Source organism: Urocitellus parryii, chromosome 12, assembly GCF_045843805.1.
Source record: "Urocitellus parryii isolate mUroPar1 chromosome 12, mUroPar1.hap1, whole genome shotgun sequence".
In the NCBI taxonomy this organism is placed as follows: domain Eukaryota; kingdom Metazoa; phylum Chordata; class Mammalia; order Rodentia; family Sciuridae; genus Urocitellus; species Urocitellus parryii.
Genome location: NC_135542.1, coordinates 81,238,003 through 81,263,270, shown reverse-complemented (window position 1 = coordinate 81,263,270; position 25,268 = coordinate 81,238,003). Strand labels below are relative to the sequence as shown.

General features: G+C 35.3%; 1 protein-coding gene across 2 annotated transcripts in view; it reads left to right on the top strand.

Annotated features, from left to right (window-relative positions):
• Usp34 (ubiquitin specific peptidase 34) overlaps positions 1-25,268 on the top strand; it is a 220,606-nt gene that overhangs the window by 48,649 nt on the left and 146,689 nt on the right. For both annotated transcript variants that reach the window (XM_026387219.2, XM_026387217.2), the window contains exons 6-10: positions 1,002-1,069; positions 3,999-4,191; positions 5,711-5,772; positions 13,186-13,267; positions 13,353-13,445. In XM_026387219.2, coding sequence (XP_026243004.2) covers positions 1,002-1,069; positions 3,999-4,191; positions 5,711-5,772; positions 13,186-13,267; positions 13,353-13,445 — 498 coding nt within the window. The remainder of the gene's footprint in view (positions 1-1,001; positions 1,070-3,998; positions 4,192-5,710; positions 5,773-13,185; positions 13,268-13,352; positions 13,446-25,268) is intronic.

The following is a 25,268-nucleotide window of genomic DNA, read 5'->3' as shown; positions in this document are numbered from 1 at the left end:
TTCAAGGATCTTGAGTGTATGTGGATTGAAGTCCTTGTCATTTTTCTAATTGATGAAGGAAAAGTTTTAACATTTTATCAGTAGTATAGCATTTACTGTAGGTGTTTTATAGATATCTTTTTGATTAGAATGAAGTCAGATTCTATGTATTTCTAAATTTGTTTTTAATTTGCCTATATCCAAGCTTAATATCAGAATTTCTTGTTTGGTAGTTTGGTTTAAATCTTTATTCTTAAGATAGGTAAAGTGCTATTTGAATATTACAGTGTTACCATATTAGATTTAGAAATGGGTTGGAGTATCTCATGGAAACAAGTAATGAAGCAGATTTATTATAACATATAACTCAGAAGAAGGATGTTCTTAAGTTATAATTTATTTCAGCAAATAGTTTCTGATAATATAATGTGTGACTGTAAAAATATACTTGCCTTACATGGTTGAAGGCAAGTATCATGTAATTTGACAAGGAAGGATAATAAGGTTTATTAAAATCTAAGATAGACTCTTTCTCCCTTTGGGGATGGACTGCATTCTACCTTAAATGGGTATTCCTTGCTTTACCCCAAAAGTTGCTTGCTCTTGAGATAGCTCACATTCTCTCACTTTTTCCCTTGATTGTTCCTCTGCTTTCCTCCATAAGTTTTTTGTGTCTTTTGGGGGAGAAGAAAAAACAAAAACAAGCGATTTAGTACTTTGTGTTGGAATTTCTGTCACACAGAGAGAAAACGGTAGAATAAGAAGATACTAAAATACATGGTTTTCCCTTTCTGGCAAGAAGCTGATGTTAGTTCTAAATATGGATTTTTAAAAATCTATGTGTGTAGGTTAAATTACCTGATATATGCATAATTCCTTTTGGTAGCTTATACTTTTCAAAATTGATAATAAAATGCAAGTAATTTTATAGGCAACAAAATATACTTTTATTTTTAATTATTTGAAGATATGTGTTTCACATATTTGTTGTACAGTAATGTCATCTGTATATTTCTTTATAGATTAGAATATGGCTACATATCCCTGCTGTCATGCAGCACATTATACCTTTTAGGACCTATGTTATCAGGTACGTTTATAAAATTTCTTCCCCCTGATTACCAGTTTAGTATATTTAAGCAATTTATAATACAGAATTATGTTGTTTAAAAGTCCCTTATTATCCTCTAGAGAAAATACTATAACACTCAGTGTCTAGTATTTTTTTATGCACATATATGGGTTTATATTTAAAGTTTACTTTTTAGCAGTTTTAGACTTGTTTGTTTATATGAATATATAAAAAGAATTGAGATTTATAATGGTTCTTCTACTGTATTTAGTTAAAAAAAAAAAGTAGTAGTATGTAGTAGGCACTGAGGAACAGAGAAAAAATAGAATTCTCCTTGTGGTCGTAGTGATAGAACCCAGGGCCTCATGTATGTTAGGCAAGCATTATCATTGAGGTGTATCCTTAGTCCTTTATTTTTCCCTCTTAGTCCTTTTTTTTTTTTGTTGTTGTTGTTCTGTTTTGTCTGCATTTAGGACGGAACCCAGGGGCATTCAACCAATGAGTTACATCCCCAGTTCTTTTTATTTTGAGACAGGTTCTTGCTAAGTTGCTTAGCTTGGCCTTGAACTTGAGATCCTCTTGCCTTTGCCTCCTGATTTGCAGGGATTCTAGGCATGTGTCACTGTATCAGACTCCCTATTTCTTTTCATTTTACTTTGTGACAAGGTCTTGCCAAGTTGCTTAGCCTGGCATTGAACTTGTGATCTTGCTGCTTCATTCTTCTGAATAGCTTGGGTCATAGGCATGTACCAGCATGCCTGCCCCCCCCCCCCCAAAAAAAATATATATATATATTGTATTTTGAAAATATATAATTAATTAGAAGTAGTACAGGGTAAATAGTAGCAAACATTAAGAGTTCTTGAGGAGCAGGTGTCATTTGAGTTTTGTAAGTCTCTCTCCCCCCCTTTCTTCTCTCTCCCCTCTTCTCCCTCTCCTCAGAAGCAGGTGTCATTTGAGTTTTTTGAGTTCCCCCCTTTCTCCCCCCCCAACTAATCTCTCTCACCCCCCCCTTTTCTCTCCCTCCCCCCTCTCTCTCCCTCCACCTTCTCTCTCTCCCTCCTTTCTCTCCCTCCACCTTCTCTCTCTCCCTCCTTTCTCTCCCTCCCCCTTCTCTCTCCCTCCTTCTCTTTTCTCCCCTTTCCCCCCCATGTCCCCCCACCAGTCCCCCCATCCCCCCCAGTCTCCCCCCTCCTCCTTTTTTTTTTTTTTTTTGTGGTACTGGGGATTGAACCCAGGGCTTTGTGCATGAGAGATAAGCACTCTACTAACTGAACTATATCCCCAGCCTTAGTTTCATAAGTCTCAACCTAAGATAATGATGAAAGAAGAGTTTTATCAATTAGACTTAGAATATGAACTGTTAGAATCTAAGAATTTCCTCAGAAAATACCCCAGGAGTACTTTATACTTGTTTTCTCATTCATTAGCAAAATTTTGGGTGCCTGCTATTTTCCCAGTACTGTTTGAGTTGGTGGAGAAAATAACGATAATGCAAATAGTGACAGTATGATAGGCAATATGTCTTTGTGATATGTGATGTCTGAAGGACATGAAGCAGCCAGTCAGGTGATGATCAGAGGATAAATTGGGCATAAGCCATAGAGAAGGAACATATGGGCATAGGCTTTGAATTTAGAAAGAGTATGATATGTAGGAACCTGAAAGTAAATTGTTGAGCTTGTAATGTGTTACAGGGAATAATTATGTATGAGATTGGAATGATAAGCAGGGGCAGTTCATTCAGGACCTTCCAGGACACTGTAAGAAGTTTGGATTTAATTTTAAGAATAGGAATATATCAACAGGATTTTTAGCATGAGTTATGTTTCTTAAAAGATCACTTTTGCATTTACGTTTATAGTAAGTTATGGGAGGGCTGGAGAAAAAGTTAGGAGACTGGTTAAAAGGTTAGTGCCACATTTCTCAAAAAGTTGTTAATGGAGACTTTGAAAATTGGATGGATTAAGTAAAAATAAAATCAACAAGACTGGTAGTTTTGTGGTATAAGGAAAAATGTAGCATTGTAGATGACATTAATTAATACTCCCAGGTTTCCCTTTTGTATTATGGGTGTCATTAACAAAGATATGAAACACTAGAAGAACTTAGAGGTGAAACTTTGACATGTCTGTTGGACATTTAAATGACTGATGCTGGCAAATTGAGAATATAATTTTTTTCTACGATTTAGGAAAAAAAATAATTCAGAATTATCAGCATAAAGATAGTATTTAGAAACGACTAGAATGAATGAAGTTACCTGGGAAGAAAGAGAATGTAGGAGAATTTAGGATGGAATCTATGTCAGTTGCTTTTCCCATGCAAGGAAAAAAAACCCTGAAAGCTTAGTGTTCTTTTTAATATTTTTTAGTTGTAGATGGACACAATACTTTTATCTTGATTATTTTTATGTAGTGTGGGGGATGAAACCCAGTGCCTCACACATGCTAGGCAAGTGCTCTACCACTGAGCCACAGCCCCATCCCAGTTTAGTGTTCTAAAACAATAGCCAATTATAATTCCTTATAGTTCTCTGATTGACTAGACAGGTCTGCTCTGGGTGGCCTGGCTGAAAATGGGTGGTCTAGGAGAGCCTCACTCACACATTCTGTGAGTAGCAGGGTGATTGGTCTTGGAAAATAGTGGATTCACATACATTTTCCAGTTGACTTGCTGTAAATTGGGGTATCAGCCATTTCTCTTTCATTCAGGAGGCTAATCATATGTTAAATGACTTGATTCTTTATAGTTGCTCATTCAAGTTGGGCTCTCAACAAGTCAGACCTTTAAACATCACTTAGAAATAAGTTGGCATTAAGTCTAAGGATGCTGGGTTCTACTGTAGTGAACATTACAGAAATATGGAGCAAAGGAATGTTATTGAATTAGTGGACTTTAGAAATGTCTTGTGAGCATTTGCATTTTATATTTTTGAATCATTTAGGTATTTATGCAAGCTTTCTGATCAGGAGTTACGACAGAGTGCGGCTCGTAACATGGCTGACTTAATGTGGAGCACAGTGAAAGAACCATTGGATACGACATTATGCTTTGATAAAGAAAGCCTAGATCTTGCATTTAAGTACTTTATGTCACCTACTTTGACTATGAGGTTGGCTGGATTGAGTCAGATAACAGTAAGCCACATTTGTTTTATTGTTGATTTTTTTTATTTGCCAGAGTATGATCATATTACTTACTGCCATTAATTAGCAGTTAACATTAGCCATTACTGCTGTTTTAAATGAATTACTTTGTATTGTCTTTACAAATAATTTCTGTATTTCTCTTATCTTAAATATGAGGAGTCTAGGCTTAGATTTATAAAAATTTATACCTTATGTCTATTGGATTTCAGGTCCAACTTTTTTGAGCCAGGGTCTCATTATGTTGCCCAGGTTGACTTGGGATTCCTAGGCTTCAAGTGATAGTACTGTTAAGCCTTCCAAGTAGCTGGAACTTCGGGCATATACCACTGTACCTGACCACCATCTAAAGATCGTTAACTTTTTTTGGGGGGGTTGGGGAGGTGGGCGTTACCAGGTACCAGGGATTGAACTCGTGGGCACTTAACCACTGAGCCACATCCCCATCCCTACTTTGTATTTTATTTAGAGACAGCGTGTCACTGAGTTGCTTAGCACTTCACTTTTGCTGAAGCTGGCTTTGAACTGGCACTCCTCCTACCTCCCAATCCACTGGAGTTACAGGCATCCACCACTGTGCCTGGCAACTGTTTGCTTTTGTACATTTAGAAAGCATTGTTTGGGGAGGGAAAAAAGTTGAAGGAATTATAAATGGTTTCTTAAATTAGTTTGCCATGTAGAAGCCACAGAATTTGGACCTTAGGCTGCATTTGACCAATTGTAACATTGTTTTGCACACTGGTTTAAATAAGGGAGAAATCACATATGAATCTAGTCTTGGCTTCTCTTGGGGAATGGGGAATGGTCAGAAGATATCCTTGGGTTGGCTTTTTTTTTTTTTTTTTTTTTTTTTGGTGGTAATAGAAATAGAGCCTAGGGCGTTTCATATGCTAGGCAAGCACTCTACCACTGAGCTAACTGAACTATACCCACAGCCTGGGCTTGTGGTCTTGCATTAGAACAATTTACCGAAGATAAGTAGTTAGCCGAATTTTTTAGAGTTGAAATACCTTCCTGTGGTTTGCTACTAATCCTATTAATTTTACTTATTTACATTTTCTGTCTGTTTATGCTGTAGGTACAATGAAAATCTGAAGTAGCTTAATTTTATTCTTGTGCTTGACTTTGGAAATAAAATGCTTCTTGACATTTTCCTAGATAGGTCTTAAATGAATTTATCTAGGGAACCTTTCCTGAAACCTTCTGTATTGATATGTTACTTGTTTGCCTTGCATTGTTTTTTTTTTCCTTTCTCTGTGTTCAACTTTATTTTCTCGAATATACTTAATATAATGAAGCATAAATATTACTTATGAAATGAATTTTAGCATTTTATTATGATAAAGGAAATAGTTACATTAATTGAGAAGCATGTTTATCTGAAATTCATATTTTAGAATTTTATTTGGTTATCAGTTACGATATACATATAGCATTTAGTTTGTGTTTCTTGCCTCTTGTAACATAAAAGGATTTGGAAAAAAACTTTTAATATCTTTTCTCTAATCAGAATCAACTTCATACCTTCAATGATGTGTGTAATAATGAATCGCTGGTATCAGACACAGAAACGTAAGTAGGAATGTTAATTTTTACTTAAATATACCATTTTAATGTGTAGCCATTTAAACAGTAAATAATTGTGACTTTTTGAAGTGTTTTCTAGAATTTTTTACCTAAAGGATACTGTTTTTGCCTAATGTCTTCAATTTGTACAGTCTTTAATAAGCTTTCAGAATAATATGTTGAAATATTTCTGTGGTGGTTCTTTGTGTGTCGGGGGCACTGGGGATTGAACCCAAGTCATGCTAGGCCAACTGTCTACCACAGTCCCATTTCTATAGTTTTAAAAAATACACTAACATGTAATATTACTTGTCACAAAATCCTAAAGGATACTATTTATTACAGAATAGAATATAGTAGTGAATATGGTCCTGATAGTTTTCAGATAGTCTTAATTCAGGTTGATGTGACAAAGTACCATAAATTGGTGGTTTATAAACAAGAAAGAAAATTTCTGGTGTTCTGGAGGTTGAAAGTCTGTGATCACCCTGTGCCAGCAGGTTGGGTTCTGGTGATTTGAAAATTGCTGTTTTCTCTTTGTGTCCTCACATGGCTGAGAGAGAGAGACAGATATCTTATGGGTATGTTTTATATTGGCACCAATCCTATTTATGAAAGCTCCACCCTTATGACCTATTACCTCCTGATATTACCCTGGGCTCCTCCTACCATCAATAAAAATTAAAAAGTCTTGGAATTTTCAAGTAATGCTGCAAATGTAAGCTAGGGTTTTATGGTAGAAGAACAGTGGATAAGGAATAAGAAGGAATTCCATTCAAAAAAGCATAAGGAATACATTAAGGACATGATTAAGAAAATAGTAAAACTTTTGAGGACTAGTTCGTAAATTTCACTCCCCCCCCCCCCCCCTTTTCTGATATTGGAGATTGAAGCCACGGGTTCTTTACCACTGAGTCACATCCTCCTCAGCTGTTTTTGTTTTGAAACAGAGTCTTGGTAAATTGCTGAGACTAGTCTTGAACTTGTAATCTTCATGCTTCAGCCTGTCTGGTTACTGGGATTACTGGTGTGTGTGTTGGGCAGAATTTACCTGTTTTAAATGTATAGTTCAATGAATTTTAGTAAACATTACCATCATTGCACAATGATTCCCTTTGTCTATTTGTAGTCAGTGTTTATTCCCAGTCTCACTAATCTCCTTTCTCTATAAATTTGCCCATGTTTGATGTTTCATATAAATGAAATCATAGGATAGTGATCTTTTTCATCTGGCTTCTTTTTGTATGTGTGGTGCTGGGGATCAAAATCAAATTCTCTGCATGCTAGGCATGTGGTCTACCCCTCCCCCCAGCCCTCATTTGGCTTCTTGCACTTAGTATGCTCACTCACTTTTTCTTTTTCCTTTCGTCCTTCCTGAGGTTCATTCATATTGTAGTATGTATTAGTACTCTGGTTTTTTTTTTATTGCCAAGTAGTATTAAATCATGTAAATTGTACCACACTTTCTTTTTTTCTTTCACTTTCTTATTTATTTATTTATTTTTTTTACCATACGATTTATTTATTTTTTTTAGTCATACATGACAGCAGAATGTATTTTTTTTAAAGAGAGAGTGAGAGAGGAGAGAGAGAGAGAGAGAGAGAGAGAATTTTTAATATTTTATTTTTTAGTTCTCGGCGGACACAACATCTTTGTTGGTATGTGGTGCTGAGGATCGAACCCGGGCCGCACCCATGCCAGGCGAGCGTGCTACCGCTTGAGCCACATCCCCAGCCCCGACAGCAGAATATATTTTGACATACAATACATACGTGGAATGTACATACATCAATCATATTGTCTATTCTGCTGCCCTTCCTATCCTCTCTACTCCTCCCCTCCTCTCCCATCCTTTCTCTCTATCCAATCTAATGTGACACACTTTTTTTTTTCTTTTTCTGATCACAACATCATATATGTATTCTGTATAATAATGAGGTTCTCCTTCCATCTTCCGTGCAACTCCCCTTCTCCCTCTTTTTTCCTCCCACCTCTCTTCCCTATTTAGTGGTAGTCTTCTTCTCATGCTCTTCCTCCCTATCCCATTTTGAGTCACCCCCCTTATATCAGAGAAGACATTCGGCATTTGTTTTGGCTCTAATGCCATCCATTTGCTTGCAAATGTCATGATCTTGTTATTTTTTACTGCTGAGCAATATTCCATTGTGTATAAATGCCACATTTTTAAAATCCATTCATCTATTGAAGGGCATCTAGGTTGGTTCCACATTCTAGCTATTGTGAATTGTGCTGCTATAAACATTGATGTGGCTATGTCCCTGTAGTATGCTCTTTTTAGGTCTTTTGGGTATAGTCCGAGAAGGGGAATAGCTGGGTCAAATGGTGGTTCTATTCCCAGCTTTCCAAGGAATCTCCATACTGCTTTCCACATTGGCTGCACCAATTTGCAGTCCCACCAGCAATGTATGAGTGTATCTCCGCACCCCCCCCCCGCCCCCCGCATCCTTGCCAGCACTTCATAATGGCTGCCATTCTTATTGGAGTGAGATGATATCTTAGGGTAGTTTTAATTTGCATTTCTCTGATTGCTAGAGATGGTGAGCATTTTTTCATGTATTTGTTGATTGATTGTATATCCTCTTCTGAGAAGTTTCTGTTCAAGTCCTTGGCCCATTTGTTGATTGGGTTATTTGCTTTTTTGTTGTTTTAACTTTTTGAGTTCTTTGTATACTCTAGAGATTCGAGCTCTATCTGATGTTTGAGTGGTAAAAATTTGTTCCCAGGATGTAGGCTCCCTATTCATCTCACATATTATTTCTCTTGCTGAGAAAAAACTTTTTAGTTTGAATTCATCCCATTTGTTGATTCTTGGTTTTAACTCTTGTGCTATAGGAGTCTTATTAAGAAATTTGGTGCCTGCCACATGTGATGAAGATTAGGGCCAACTTTATCTTTTATTAGACGCAGAGTCTCTGGTCTGATTCCTAGCTCCTTGATCCATTTTGAGTTGACTGTTGTGCATGGAGAGAGAAAGGGATTCAATTTCATTTTGTTGCATATGGATTTCCAGTTCTCCCAGCACCATTTATTGAAGATGCTATCCTTTCTCCATTGCATGGTTTTAGCACCTTTGTCTAATATAAGGTAGTTGTAATTTTTGTACCACACTTTCTTTACCCATCTACATCTAAAATGTAGATGGATATTTGGATTGTTTTCACTATTTGGTTAATGTGAGTAATGCTGCTATGCACTTTCATATACAGGTGTTTTTGTGGGCATGTATTTTGCAGGTAGATATTGAGGAGTAGGATTGCTGCTTCATATGATGAATTGTTCAACTTTTAAAGAAACCATCAAGTTATTTTCCAATATTTTTGAATTACTTTATATTCCCACTGACGATGTATAAGGGTTCTACTTTCTTCTCATTCTTAGCAGTACTTGTTATTATATTTTTGATTATAACTCTTCTAGTAAGTATAAAGTTGCATTTCTTCAATGGTTTTATTTTCATTTCCCTAATCACTAATGATGCCAAACATCTTTGTGTGTGTGTGTGGGTGTGTGTGTGTGTGCGCGCGCACACGTGCATGTTTTGCAGGGAGTGAGCCCAGGCCTTGTGTGTGGTTAACAGGCACACTAGTTTTGAGCTACTTCTTTAGTCCTGTGCATCTTTTTTATGTGGTTATTTGCCATTCAGTTTATTTTTTGGTGAATTGTTTATACCTGTGCCCTGTTTTTAATTGGGTGATTTGCTGTGTTTTATGGCCTATCATGTGGTTTGTACTTCATCATGTTCTGTGTTTGGGTAAGAAGACTATTTTGTTGTTAAATGAAGTGTTCCATGGATGTCTGTTAGGTCTAATTGATACATAGTGATGTCTCTCATATTCTTTCTTCTTTTTCTTTTTTTAAATACATGACAGCACAATGTATTACAATTCTTATTATACATATAGAGCACAATTTTTCATATCTTTGTATAAAGTATGTTCATGCCAATTCATGTCTTTATAAATGTACTTCGTTTTTTTTGCATTACAATTCTTATTATACATATATACCACAATTTTTCATCTGTCTGTATATAAAGTAGGTTGCTCCCCAATTCATGTCTTCATACGTGTACTTTGGATAATGATGTCCATCACATTCCACCGTCCTTGCTAATCCCCTGCTTCCCCCTTGCCCTCCCTCCGCTGTCTCTCATATTGTTGCTGATTTTCTGCCTACTTCTTTCTGTTACTGAAAGTAGGGTATTGAAGTCTCAAGATCCTCATTATTTTGTATTTGTGAATTGATTTTTTTGCTGTAGCTTTTCTGTAACCCCCAAATGTCAACCCTTGTAGCATAGTCATTCATTCACATTCATACAGCAGTAAAAGATTCATATTCTAAGCTTAAGTTGAATAAGGCAGCATTCTGTCATCTTGTTTGAAGTGCAAAAAGCTGGGGCTATGTGCCAGTTGAATGGGATTTGAATACCAACTCTAGTACATTACTAGGAGGCAGCTTCAGATAAGTCATTTAAACACTTCTAAACATCTCTTTCTCTGTTATAAAATAGAAAGAGTAGAATCAGCCTGTAAGAGTTGTTTTTAGGACTCAAGATTATAATCTGTGTGTGATATATTCATATTTCCCCTAGGATAAAGGTTCACTATTAGTTAATTCATGCTTTTGCCGGGACTATAATAGCATATGTCTGTTGTGAGGACGAAGAATTGATTGTCCTATTGAACTGTTTCTTTGATTCAGTTTTTGCTTCATGTATTTTTGGGCTCTTTTGTTAGGCACACATGTTTGCAGTTGTTATGTGAGCCTGATAATTTGATCCTTCTATCATTAAAATGTATCATTTTTTATCTTTTTAATACTCTGATTTAGTCAGTATTATTTAATATTAGTATAGCTATTATAGCTTTCTTGTAATTATTATTTGATAATTCTTTCTTTCTTTATTTTTTTTAAAGAGAGAGTGAGAGAGGGGAGAGAGAGAGAGAGAGAGAGAGAGAGAATTTTTTTTTTTTTTAATATTTATTTTTTAGTTCTCGGCGGACACAACATCTTTGTTTGTATGTGGTGCTGAGGATCGAACCCCGGGCCGCACGCATGCCAGGCGAGCGCGCTACTGCTTGAGCCACATCCCCAGCCCTGATAATTCTTTTTTAAAAATATTTTTTAGTTGTAGTTGGACACAATACCTTCACTTTATTTATTTATTTATTTTTATGTGGTGTTGAGGATCGAACCTAGGGCCTCGTACGTAGTAGGCAAGCACTCTACCATTGAGCCACAACCCCAGCCCCTCCCCACCCCCGATAAATTTTTTTTGTCATCCTTTTTTTGTCTGTTTTTGAATCTAAAATATGCATTTTGGAAGTAGCATGGAATTGGACCTTAAAAAAAAATCTAGAATTAAAAATCTGGAATTTTTAATCCATTCACTATTACTGTTGTTTTATAGCTGGTTTTACATCTGCCATTTTGCTATTGATTTTGTCTTATGTTTTTATATTCTTTATTGCCTAACTTTGCAGTATATAGGCATATTCTAGTATGCTACTTTTATCCATTATTTAAATATTTAAAAAATTGTTTGCCAGATGTAGTGACACACACTTGTAACCCCAGCAATTTAGGGGGTTGAGGCTAGAGGAATGCAAGTTCAAAGCCCCCCATTAATTTAATGAGACTCTGTCTCAAAAAATACATAAAAAATAAAATAAATATATAAATATGCAAATGTATAAACATGTAAAATGTAAATATATAAGAAGTAAAAAGGACAGAGTATGTAGCTCAGTGGTAAAGCACCTCTGTCTTCAATTTTCAGTACCCAAAATTCAAAAACAAAAAAACATGTTTTTGGTGGTTTGCTCCAAGGGTTACAGTATGTTAACTTCTTCAAATTACTACTAATTTAATAATAATATGAGAAGTTGCTCCAATGTAGCTATTTTACTTTGTTCTCCATCAGAAGTCAGCTCTTGATCTTTCTTTTTTAATTAACATGTTTTAGTTGTCAGTGGACCTTTATTTTTATTTATTTATATGTGGTGTTGAGAAATGAACCCAGTGTCTCTCTCACACATGCTAGGCAAGCGCTCTACCACTGAGCCACAACCTCAGCCCCCCCCCCACTATTGATCTTTTTCTTGTTTGTTTAATTATTTTTCTTTGACAACTTTTAAGAGTTTTCTTTTTCCTGCCCCACAATGTGGACTCTTTGTGATCAATTTCTATTTGGAATATGAAAAAAAATATATATATATTTGTGTGTGTGTATGTGTGTTTAAATTCAGTTTGGGACGTTTGGGCTGTTATTTCTTACAATATTGTTTCCGTACCTCCCTGTCCTTGAAATACACACACACACACACACACACACACACACACACACTTACATATATATAATACACATATATTTTTATTTATATGTATTTATATGTGTGTATATTTGTCTCCAGAGTCCTGAGTGGTTGTTATTGACAATATAGTTGATGTTTATTGTTCATCAACCATTACAAAAGTAATAGTGTGTAAATTAGAGTTGAAGCTTATGGATCGTTACTTCAGTATGAATACCCAGAAATAGGTAAAATATACTACTAGTAGTTTATTTTAACATTTTGCCTTTTGTGGCCCATATATCTAATTCTCTTTTTAAAAGAAAATCTTTAGAACTTAGCATAAAGTGTAATTTTTGAATAAACAAGAAGAAACGAAAATTATTCATTTTTTGTAGTTTTTCTATATATAATTAATATAGATGAAAAAAATTAGAAATTTTTTATTGTAGATGATGTTTCTTCTACTTTTTATAATTTACCTGTCATTTCTATTTTACTTCATTAGTGGAATCTTAATTAGTATCAGGCAGTGATTTGCAGTTTGGCTTGGAAATAATTGTTCTTTGTTCATACTTTCGGTAACCTACTTTCTTGATGTTATCTCATTATAGAGGGTGTATTGGGAAATGTACTATGGAAATTAAAAATTGGGAATAAATCACCAACTAAATGTTATACTTGGTATTCTGAGTTTGGTACCTCATTCTAGTAGTTAGGAATATCCTAGCTTTTCAGTTATTTGTTTACAAATCCAGGTAATATTAGCATTTGTTACTGTCCTTCTTAGTTACATTTTAAAATACGGTAAACAGTTAATTGTAGGGCTGGGGATGTGGCTCAAGAGGTAGCGCGCTCGCCTGGCATGCGTGCGGCCCGGGTTCGATCCTCAGCACCACATACAAAGATGTTGTGTCCGCCAAAAAATAAATAAATATTAAAAAAAAAAAAAACAAAACAGTTAATTGTATATAATCACTTCTTTGTAGTTTGTATGGGAACAAATTGCAAGTTTTATCAGAGCCTGCATATTAGACATGGGGAAATGATGATTTTAAAAAACATTTTTTAAAATGTATTTATTTATTTTTTACTTGGTTTTAGGTCTATTGCAAAAGAACTTGCAGACTGGCTTATTAGCAACAATGTAGTGGAACATATATTTGGACCAAATTTACATATTGAGGTTTGTGGACAATTAAATGGTTTTTGTATTTTATAGACAGAAGGACATTTTAAAATATTAACTACATTAAGTTTTCTTTTTCCAGATTATCAAACAGTGCCAGGTGATTTTGAATTTTTTGGCAGCAGAAGGGCGACTGAGTACTCAGCACATCGACTGCATTTGGGCTGCAGCACAGGTAAACTTAATAGCTCAGATTTATTGAGCAATTCTTTATTATGTGTTCTAAGTGCTTACTCCCTTTTAGGATAAATTCTATTATCATTCCAATTTTATAGCTAAAGAGGAAAAATTTTATAGCTAAAGGAAAAGCTGGGAATGGAATTTCTACGTCCATGTGTTACTATGTTACTGATAAAACGGAAGGAAATTAGAATTAATTAAATCTTCTTCATAAAACAGTTTTGGCTTTGAAGAGACCTTTTCTTGTTGTTCTCCTTTATACTGTTTACCCTTGTATCTTGAATATGATAAGTTTCTTTTTTATTGTACAAGTTTTTTTCTTTAATTTTTTGAATAGTATCTACTAATATAATTCAGAATCCTAAAAGTAAATATAAATGGTTATATTAAACACTTTCATCTCCACATCTATGAAGCATGTGGTTCTTATTTTAGTTGCATTAGAGAATTTTGTTTTTTATAAACAGCAGATCATATCTGTTTTTATCTTTTTTTCCCACAAATGTAGCATACCAAACATACATGGCTTTTTTGACCTAAAATTCTAATCTGGCGAGTTCACATCATTATAAAAAATGGTTTCTTATTTATTTTTGTTGTGTTAGGGATCAAATCTGGGCTTCACACATCTAAGCAAGTGTTCTATCACTGACCTGCATCCCCAGACTTTTTTTTAAAACATATCCTTTATTTATTTTTATGTGGTGCTAAGGATCAAACCCAGGGTCCTACACATGCTAGGCAAGTGCTCTACCACTGAGCCACAACCCTAGCCCTCCTCAGACCTTTTAAAAGACTATATGGTGTTTCATTATTTGTATGTATTTAATTTAGCCAGTTCTCATTCATGGACATTATTTTTTCCCTAGTCTTTTCTGTTATAAACAGTGCCATAAACAGTCATGAGTTTATAGAAGGGATAGAAAGGTGAAAGCGGGATACTTTAAAGGGATAGAGTGGGTTCTCTCAAGAGTAGAGAAAGATGGTGCTCCCTTCTTGCCCTCCAGTTTGAATAGGGTCCCAGGGAAGTTTGCAGAGAGACCCATCCAGGCCCACCTTTTGACTTTTGATCAACAGTGTAGGAACTGCTCTTCCTGCTTGGACTGCCTCTAGAGAGGATGGTGTGGTTGTTCACAGAGTTGGAGATTTAAGGAAATTGAGTTTTCCTGTTTTTGCCTCAAGTTTCTGACCCCTCAGTTGGTTTATTACCCTTTGAATGCCTTTAGCAAGCTTTATTTGTGAGGGTCCTGATGTTTTTTTTGTCTGAGTGATTGGGGGTTAGAATAGTTTCAGTGATCTGGGATGGTCCATGTCACCTAACAGCGTGTGACATTACGTATAATGTTTCTTAAGGGGATGTAATTATGGTTGGAGATATTTTAACATACCATGCCCCCATCTTTCAGTGCTTATCTGTTAGCTAAGGCTTCCTGTGGCTCTTCATTGTTGTTTGCCCCCCCCCCCATTTATAACTAACTAGTTACCTCCCCTCTTCAGCACTTGGGTTCCTAAATTCTTTTAAAGTATTTGGGCTTTGACTATCTCTTGCTGCTTCCTACTGAGAGAAGGCAGAATCCCTTGTCCTTTATCAAGTGTGTCATGGACAGTTAAGGGTATGTAGCATCAGGGAAATCCAGTGGTGTTTGTTGGTAAGTGACTGGACAAGGCATAAACATGGCAAGGACCATATACAACTGCAGGGCCTTTAGAAGGGGACCTGTTGTTCCCTGTTTCCTGGCTGACCTTAGAGGGCAAGGGCCAAAATATTGGCTGCTTTTTCCTTAGCCCTGTTACTCAGTTGTCTTGGGTCTCCAAGTTTTAGTTTTAAATATTTATTTAGTACTGGGAATTAAACCCAATAGCGCTTTATCACTGAGCCACATGTCCAACAAAAAATCCTCTCCACCCTTTAAACACTTTTTTGAGACAGGGTCTCACTTAGTTGCTGAGGCTGACTTTGAACTTGAAATCCTCCTTCCTCAGCTTCCCAAGTTGCTTGGATTACAGGCATGTACCACCACACAGGTTAAGGTGTATTTTAACTTAAGGGTTTTACTCTGGTCCTGCCCTCCCCATCCCCCTAGTACTGAAGATGGAGCTTGGTGGTGCTTTACCAGTGAGGTACATCCTTGTCCTTAATTTTATTTTTTATTTTGAGACAAACTCTTATTGAATTGCCAAGATAGGCCTTGAATTTGTGATCCTCTTGCCTCAGTCTTCCTATTCGCTGGGCTTATAGGCATGGACCTCTGTCCCTAGCTGGTGTGGTTTCTTTTTTTCTTTGTTTTATTTACTTATACATGATGCTGATAATTGAGGTTAGTTTTTCAGTAAACATAAAAGCTAGTACATAGAGTACATAGAGTAACGTTTTGATTTGAAGTTGTTTTCTCTGCCATTTAAAGCTACTGTTTTCCCCGGATTGGGTTACATCTTTTCATCTTCCCTTTCCGTTATTCTTTTTTTGTTCTGGGATGGGGCTTTTCTGGGTATCCAGCAACCTAGGCCCTTGCTTGCTGTGAAAGCACCAGTACTGAACTATATATCCAGCCCCTCTGCTTACCATTGTATCATAAATCTTTATATCACAGAAGTTTAAAAAACAGACTTCACAATCATTCAATTCTCTTAGAATTTGTTGTTAAATACTTTTTAGATTTTAAGGACTTTTGCATAAATTTATGTAACTTGTGATCGTATTTTTTTCTTTGAGTGAACAAAGTAGTGTTTTAGTATAATTTTCATGTCTTTTTTAATATTTAAGTTTTAGTTGGACACAATACCTTCATTTTACTTATTTATTTTTATGTGGTGTTGAGGATCGAACCCAGTGTCTCACACATGCGAAATGAGTGCTCTACCACTGAGACACAACCCTAGCCTTAATTTTCATATTTTTAAAAAATATTTTAAAAATATTTTTTAAATTGCCAGTGGACTTTATTTTATTCATTTATTTATATGCGGTGCTGCGAATCGAACCCAGTGCCTCACACATGCTAGGCAAGCACTCTACACCGAGCCACAACCCTAGCCCAATTTTCATGTCTTGATAGGAACCAAACTCGCTAAGATATAGAAGGGGTCTTAAGTATTATCTGAGTCAGATATACAGTATGCACAATTTGTAGACATATGGTTGGTTCATACTTGTTATCAGAATCTCAAAGGTATTAGTGATGCCTGATTTTAGGAACACTGACAAATACTTAGGTAGTTGTTAACTTCCACTTCTGTATACAAATTTAGATTGCTGCCTTATGAGACATTGCAGAATGCTAGTGTGTTATCACTACACTTAGTTGTAGTGTGGCCACTGAAATATCTTTTTCCTTTATTACATCTTATGATTTAAATCCTGTTTCTTCTTGCCATTTCAGGCACTGTTATTAAAGTAAGTAATGTGTTTCTAGTAGATCTGTCTCAAATGGACCACCTGTTGGAACCTTTTGGGGGAGATGATAATGAAGGCATAACTTCTTATACTCTTCAGTGTCATCAGGTTTTCAGTATGTAGAAGAAGAGAATATAAAAGGGCACCAATTTCTATGCTTGAAATCTGTGGCTTTGTATGATTTTTTATCCCAGGGAAAAGCCCTGGTGAACAGGTAATAAAGATTGGTTGCTTGTATTTTTCTGACCAACAGATGGCTGAAAGATAATTGTTCTTTATAGTAAATGTCACTTAAATCTTTGTTTTCATTTCCATGTCTCAGTCATACTTTCCATGAAATACGTTACTGTGATCCCAGAATATATTTCCCAGTTACATTGGGAGGATTACCCGTCCTACATCCTGAGAAGCTCCATGCCTTATTCTGAGTCAAAACTTTCTCTGGATATTATATTTTTAAAAGGTGTTCCCATTCCTTATGATTTTAGATTTGAGGTGTCCCCCCAAAACTCATGTGTGAGACAATGGAAAAATATTCAGAGGTGAAATGATTGGCTTACAAGAGGTATAACCTAATCCATTGATATGAATAAACTGGGCCAGAATTGTAGGTATAGGTAGGTGGGGTGTGACTGGAGGAAGTAGGTCACTGGGAGTATGCCTTCGGGGATTATATTCTGTCCCTGGAGAGCAGAACTCTATTTCTTGTTTGCCATGCCCTGAGCTGCCTTCCTCTGCCATACCCTTCTGCCGTGATGTTCTGTTTCACTTTGGGTCCAGAGCTATTGAGTCAGCTGACATGGAGTGAACCGGTGAAACTGTGAGCCAAAATAAACTTTTCCTCCTCTAAGTTGTTCTTCTCCTCAGGTATTTGGTTATAGCAACTAGAAGCAGACTAAACCACCTTTTAAGCTTTTTTTAAAATAGGTGTAATGGACACAATGCCTTTATTTTATTTATTTATTTTTATATGTTCCTAAAGATTGAGTCCAGTGCCTCACACATGCTAGGCACTCACTCTGCCACTGAGCTACAGCTCCTCATTTTACTCTTCTAGAAATTGGTTAGTCTCACATCCATTGGTGACTTTTTTTTTGGTTTTCTTTGGGGGTTTGTTTATTTTTATCATAATGATTCATTTCTCTTCTTTGTAGGATGAGGAAATTATGTTACCAATTTTCTCCTACTTCCTCATTTTTAATCTTCCAGTTAAAAAAAATCATCGTACTTTATCAAATATTATACAACATTTAATTCCTGTGGTATAACCATAATTCCCATAGTTATTTAGTATTTATTTTTAAATATGTGACTCAACCACAATCCTTTTTTCTTGTTATTTTCTCATCCCCATTCCCTTTATTCCAGAGTTAATTTGTATTTATTTTGTGAATTCAGACTAGCCTTTTTTGTTTTGCCTAAAATGAAATTTGTAAATGTTATATTGCTTTTCTACATGTTTGAAATGTCTTTATCCTTTGAAAAAGGGCTTGACCAAATAAATATGATAGTAAGCCATTTTTGTTTTTTTTTAAAGAGAGAGTTTTATTTTTTTATTTTTATTAATATTTATTTTTTGGTGGACACAACATCTTTACTTTTTATGTGGTGCTTGAGGATCAAACCCAGTGCCCCATGCATGCCAGTGCCTCACACATGAGCACTCTACCACTGAGCCATAACCCCGCCCACTTTCATGTTTTTATTATGGTAAAATATACACAACATTAAACTTAACATTTTAGCCACTCATAAATATACAGCTCAGTGGCATGAAATAAATTTGTTATGTAACTTTCTCTTTCTTTCACCATCCCCAATAAAACTGAACATTTTAAACAGTAATTTCTAATTCTTCACTTGCCTCTGGTTTCTTCTAGTCCATATTCTGTCTTGATTGATTTGCATTTAGTAGATAATTCTGTGTATGCCTATTTCAGTGAACAGTGTTTTCAAAGTCCATTTGGTCATCATGTATATCAAAATTTCCCTTTTATGGCTGAATGTTTTATTGCATGTATGTTCCACCTTTTATCTATTGTATTGATGGACATTTGGTTTTTTTCATCTTGGCTGTTGTGAAAAAGGATAAGAATATGGGTGTACAAATATTGTCAGAGTCCTTTCATTTATTTTGTAGATATACTTACAATTGGTATTTCTGGATCATATTGGTTAATTCTGTGGGGAACCTTTTGGGGAACTGCTGAAAGTTTTCTTCAAAGTCCACACCATTTTGTATTCTCACTGACAATAGAGCTAACCCTCTATTGTCAAAGATTTCTGAATTTCTTTGCCAATACTTGTTATTTTCCTTCTTAAAATTTTTTAGTCATCCTGTGGTGTGAGTTTGTATCCCATTGTGTTTTTTAATTGCATTTTTCTAATGCCTAATGATTTTGGAGATCTACCCTTTCATGTATTCATTGACTAGTTGTTTATTTTCTTTTTTAAAATTCACATTTTTTAAACTTTATTTTTATATATGGTGCTGAAGATACAACCCAGTGTCACTCATATGCTAAGGCAAGTTCTCTACCACAGAGCCACAATCCCTGTCCAAGTTGTTTATTTTCTTTGGTCTATCAAAATCTCTTGCCAAAATTTGATTTGGCTCATTTTTGTTGCTGTTGCTATTGTTGAATTTTAGAAATTCTTTATATATTCTGGATGGCAAACTTTATGAGGCATATAATTTTCATATATTTTCTTCTAGAGCTATATGTGGCTTTTCACTTTAGTTTTTATTAGCATTGAAAAATAAAATTGGGGGGCTGGGGGTGTGGCTCAAGCGGTAGCACGCTCCCCTGGCATGCGTGCGGCCCTGGTTCGATCCTCAGCACCACATGCAAACAAAGATGTTGTGTCTTCCAAAAACTAAGAAATAAATATTAAAAAAAAAAAAAAAGGAAAAAGAAAATTGGGACTGGATTTGGAGCTCAGTGGCAGAGGCTCGCCTAGCATGTGTGAGGCACTGAGTTCGATCCTCAGCACCACATAAAAATAAATAAATAAAATAAAGATATTGTGTCCATCTTCAAAAAAGAAAACTATATATTTAGGTGTACAAGTTGATGTTTCGATGTATATTGCGAAATAATCATAATCAAGGTAACATACACAAGTGCTTCATTTAGTTACCTTTCACCCCTTTCTTCTCTTCTTCCTTTTTTCTTTTTTTTCTTTCATTCCTTTTTTTTTCTTTTTTCTTTTTTTTTTTTTTGATGAGAACACTCCTAAGATCTACTGTCTTGGCAAATTTTTAAGCATATGACACAGGTGGTGGTGGTGTGGTTTTGCTTATGCTGGCCCAGGACCTCAGGCATGCTAGGCAAATGCTCTACTACTAAATCATGCCCCCAGCCCCAATGCAGTGAATGTTAATTATAGTAATGCTGCTGTACATGAAATGTCCAGAATTTATTTATCTTACATAATTGAAAGTTTGTACCATTTGACCTACATCTTTCTACCTCTCCCTCTTTCCAACTCTTGGTGAACACAGTTCTCTCTGTTGCTAGGATATATATATATATATATATATATATATGTATTTTACACTTATTTTTCAGTTGTAGGTGAACTCAATACCTTTATTTTTTTTTTTAGTTTTATGTGGGGCTGAGGATCGAACCCAGTGCCTCACGCATGCTAAGCAAGTGCTCTTCCTCTGAACCACAACCCCAGCCCTCTGTTGCTAGGATTTTGATATTTCTAGTGTGAATGTAAGTGAGGTAATACAGTATTTGTCTGTGTCTGTTGTCTTTTTTTGGTAACCTTTATTTAATTAATTAATTTATTTTTATATGGTGCTGAGGATCGAATCCAGTGCCTCACACATGCCAGATGAGTGTGCTACCACTGAGCCACAACCCCAATCCCTGCTGTCTTTTCTTTTAATGTGGTACTAGGGATTAAATGCATGCTAGCCCAGCACTGTACCAAAGACCTATGTCTCCAGGCCTTTCTGTTTTGAGACAGGGTCTCACTAAGTTGCCTAAGGTGGACTCAAACTTTGTGGTCCTCCTGTCTATGCCTCTGAAATACCTGGAATTATAGATGTATACCACTGTGCCTGGCCAGTGGTCTTATTTCTCATACGGTAATGTCCTCAGGGTCATCAATGTTGTTGAAAATGAAGGATTTCATCTCCTTAAAGGCTGAATCCATACTATTCCTACATGTATGTATATTTATGCATAGCACATTTTGTTTAGCTATTCACCTGTGGAAAGAAAAGGTTGTTTTCATATCTTAGCTATTTTGAATAATGCTGTGATAAATATGGGAGTGTAGATATCTCTTTGAGATAATTGGTTTGTTTTCTTTCGGAATGTGTTCCAGAAGTAGGATTGCTGAATTGTAAGTAAATTCTATTTTAGGTTTTGAGCAACTTCCATATTGCTGTATTATTTTCCATAGTGGTTATATGAATTTATATTTCCAGCAACAGTGTACAAGGGATCCTTTTTCCCCCAATGTTCTCACCAGCCCTTGTTATCTTTTGCCTTTTAGGTGATAGCCATTATAAGGGGTGAAGTAATATCTCATGTGTTTTGAATGTATTTGCTGATGATAAGTTGTATTGAGCACTGTGTATTCACACTTGCCTATTTGTATGTCTCTTTTTGAGAAAATTATATTAAGTCTTTTTTTTTTTTTTATTAAGGATTGAACCTAGGGGTGTTCAATCGTGAGCCACATCGCTAGCCCTTTTTTATATTTTATTTAGAGACAGGGTCTTGCTGAGTTGCTAAGTGCCTTACTAAGTTGCTGAGGTTGGCTTTGAACTCGCAGTTCTCTTGTCTTAGCCTCCCGAGCCACTGGGCTTATGGGTGCATGCAGCTATTAAAATTACCCATTTAAAATTTATTTGCTTTTTTTAAAAATTTAAATGTGTTATATATCACAGCAGAATGCATTATTTGCTTTTTTGATGTTGAATTGTTTGAGTTGCTTAATATGTGTTGGAAATTAACCCCTAATCAGATTCAGATTCATAGTTTGCAGTTTTAACTTTCTTTTTTTTTAAATATTTTATTTATTTATTTTTAGTTTTTGGCAGACACAACATCTTTGTTTGTATGTGGTGTTGAGGATCCAACCCGGGCTGCACGCATGCCAGGCGAGCGCACTACCGCTTGAGCTATATCCCCAGCCCTTAACTTTCTTTTTTGATACAGGGATTGAACCCAGGGCTGCTTAACTACCCCCTTTTTGCTAAGTTGCTGTGGCTGGCTTTGAACTCTTTCAGACTTCCTGCCTCAGCCTCTTCTGAGTTGCTGGGATTTTTTTTTTTTAATTTTTATTTTAAGCATTGTCATTCATATATTACACACACACACACACACACACACACACAGAGAACATAATCTGCAAATAGATATTTTTCTTCTCCCTTTCTGATTTGGATGCCTTTTAATTTTTGTCTAATAGCTGGGATTTTCTAAGTTGAATAGAAGTGGTAGGATTGGGCACTCTTGCTTTGTCTAGGATCTTAAAGGAAAGAAAAACTTAGTTTGTACCCACCGATTATGATGGTAGCTGTAAATATGAACTTTCTTATGTTGGATAAATTTCTTTTCTACTTTTTTTTTCTTTTTTTCTTTTTTGGTGCTGGTAGTACTAGAGATTGAACCCAGGGCCTTACACATTTAGGGAAGTGCTCTACCACTGAACTACATCCCCAACCCCTTTTCTACCCTTTAAAAATTTTTTTTTAAAAAAATCCTGAATAGATGTTGCTTTTTTCTCCCTTTTTGTACCTAGATTTGAACCCAGGGGCACTTAACCACTGAATCACACCCCTCTCCCCTTTTAAAAAATATTTTTGTGATAGGGTCTTGTTGCTTAGTTGGTTAGGTTCTTGCTAAGTTAGTGTCAAACTTTTCATCTTCCTGCCAAACCTTCTGAATCTCTGGGATTATAGGTATGTGCCACCATGCCCAGCTGTGATGTTCAATTTTGTAAAAATTTTGCAATTTCTTTTTTGCAGTTACTGAAGTTTGATAATGTGTTTCTTGTGTGCCTGTGTCTTACTTTTGATTCTTTTTTAATGTTTGAGACAGCCTCTTGCTGAGGGTGGCTTCAAACTTCAAATCCTCTTGCCTCAGTCTAAGGAGTACCTGTGCCACCATGCTCAGCCATGTTATTATGCTTTCTTAATTTCCTTTTTGTATTATTCATTACTGGTTTGTGGAAACAGCTAATTTTTCATATTGATCTTGAATCTTGAAACTGAATTTGCTTCACAGCTGTATAGCTTTCTTGTGAATTTTTTTGAGTTTTCTGTATGTGTATATATGATTATATATGTCATTTACAAATAGGGATGTTTTTGCATATTTCTCTCTAATTTGCATGCCTTCCTTTTTTTATTTTTGCCAAATATCTCAGTTTAGAACAGTTAAGTAGCATTCATGAATATGGGTAGTTTTGTTTTGATTTTAGGGGTAAATCTTTGGTTATATCTATAAGTTTAGTAGTAATATTTTAACTTCCAGTTGTATTGACTGTTTTTTTTTCTTTTTCCCTTTTTGTGGTGCTGGGGGTTGAACCCAGGGCCTTATGCATGTAAGGCATTACCAATTAAGCTATGTCCCCAGCCTTTCTCTGTTTTTTTTTTTTTTTTTTTTTTTAAGTAAGTATACCTAAATGTTTGTTATCTTTTAAATCTTTTAGAAGAACCCATTTTTGTTTTGTTGGATCCTCTCCCCACCTCCATTTGGTCTTCTATTTCCTATTTTTTAACTTCTCTAATTCTTATTCCCTTCCTTCTGCTGTCTTTGGATTTATTTTGTTTTTTAGTTCTCTATGTTTAAAAGTTTTGTTGTTCATTTAAGATCTTTATTTATCTTTTTTTATATCTTTATTTTATTTTTATATGGTGCTGAGGATTGAACCCAGTGCCTCACACATGCCAGGCGAGCGTGCTACTACTTAAACCATATCCCCAGTCCCAGAGAGATCTTTTATTTTTAATATAGCTTTGCATTTGTAAATATGAACTAAGGTTTATAGTTATACATTTCCCTCTAAGGGACTGGTGGTATAACTCAGTTGTGGAGTGCTTACCTACTAAGTAAGCATGAGGCCATTCATGGGTTTAATCCCTAGCACCACCCAAAATAAAACAAATCCTCTGAGCATTGCTTTCTCTGCATCCTGTTATTTTCGTGTTTTTTTAAAATATTTATATTTTAGTTGTAGTTGGACACAATAACTTTATTTCACTTATTTATTTTTATGTGGTATTAAGGGTCGAACCCAGGGTCTCATAGGTGTGAGGCGGGTGCTCTACCACTGAGCCACAACCCCAGCCCTTGACCCTGCCTTGTGTTTTTATTTTAATTCATCTAAGTGTTTTCTAGTTTGCCTTGTGATTTCTTCGTGTGGTTTGTTTTTATTGCTTAATGTCTACATATTTTCCAGTTTTCTTTTTGATATTGCTTTTTAGATTTGTCTTCCTGTGGGTGAAAAAAAGTTTTGTATGATAGCCTTTTTTTTCCCCCAATTTTTGATCTAACTTAGTCTCTCTTTAAGACTGTCCCATGTGGTAAAGATAATATATTTTCTCCCTTTGTAGCATGGGGTGTTCTGTCTGTGTGTTTGGTTTATTTAGTTTATTGTGTTGTTTAAGTCTTCTGTTTCTTATCTGTCTGCCTTCCTTATTTTCTCTTTTATTTATATTAGAAATACCATTGTTTTTTATATTTCTCTTTTTATTTCTATTAATTGTTGCTTCGTAATGGTTATAATTGTTATATTTTCTTGTATTGAACCTTTTATTTATAAAATCTTTTTGTCTTTGATAATGTCTTAAAATTTTTTAAAATTGTGCTTAAAAAATTGTACAATTCAGTTTGTGAAGTATGTTCACATTGTTGTGTAACAGATCTCTAGATCTGTTCATATTATAAAACAAAAACTCTATGCCCACTGAATAGTTCCTTCTTAGTTCTCCCTCCATGTACCCCCAGGTAACTCTCCTTTCTACTTTTTTGTTTCTGTGATTTTGAGCCATACTACATTTGTGCTTTTGTGATTTGCTTTACTTAGTGTAGTCTCCTCAAGATATATCCATATTGTACCGTGTGATAAGATTTTTTCTTTGTAAGGCTGAATAAGATTCCATTTTATGTATTTAACTCATTTTGTTTATTCATTCATTTTTTAATTAATTAATTTTAATTAGGTATATATGACAGAATGCCTTTTGTTTCATTGTACACAATTGTTATTCATTTAAAAATATTTTTAGTTGCAGATTGTCACAATACTTTTATTTTATTTCATTTTATGTGGTGCTGAGAATTGAACCCATGTGCCTAGCAAGTGCTCTACCATTGAGTGCCAGCCTCATTGAGTGCCAGCCTCATTTGTTTTTTTTTTTTGATGTTTTGATTTCTTCCACATCTTGATTAT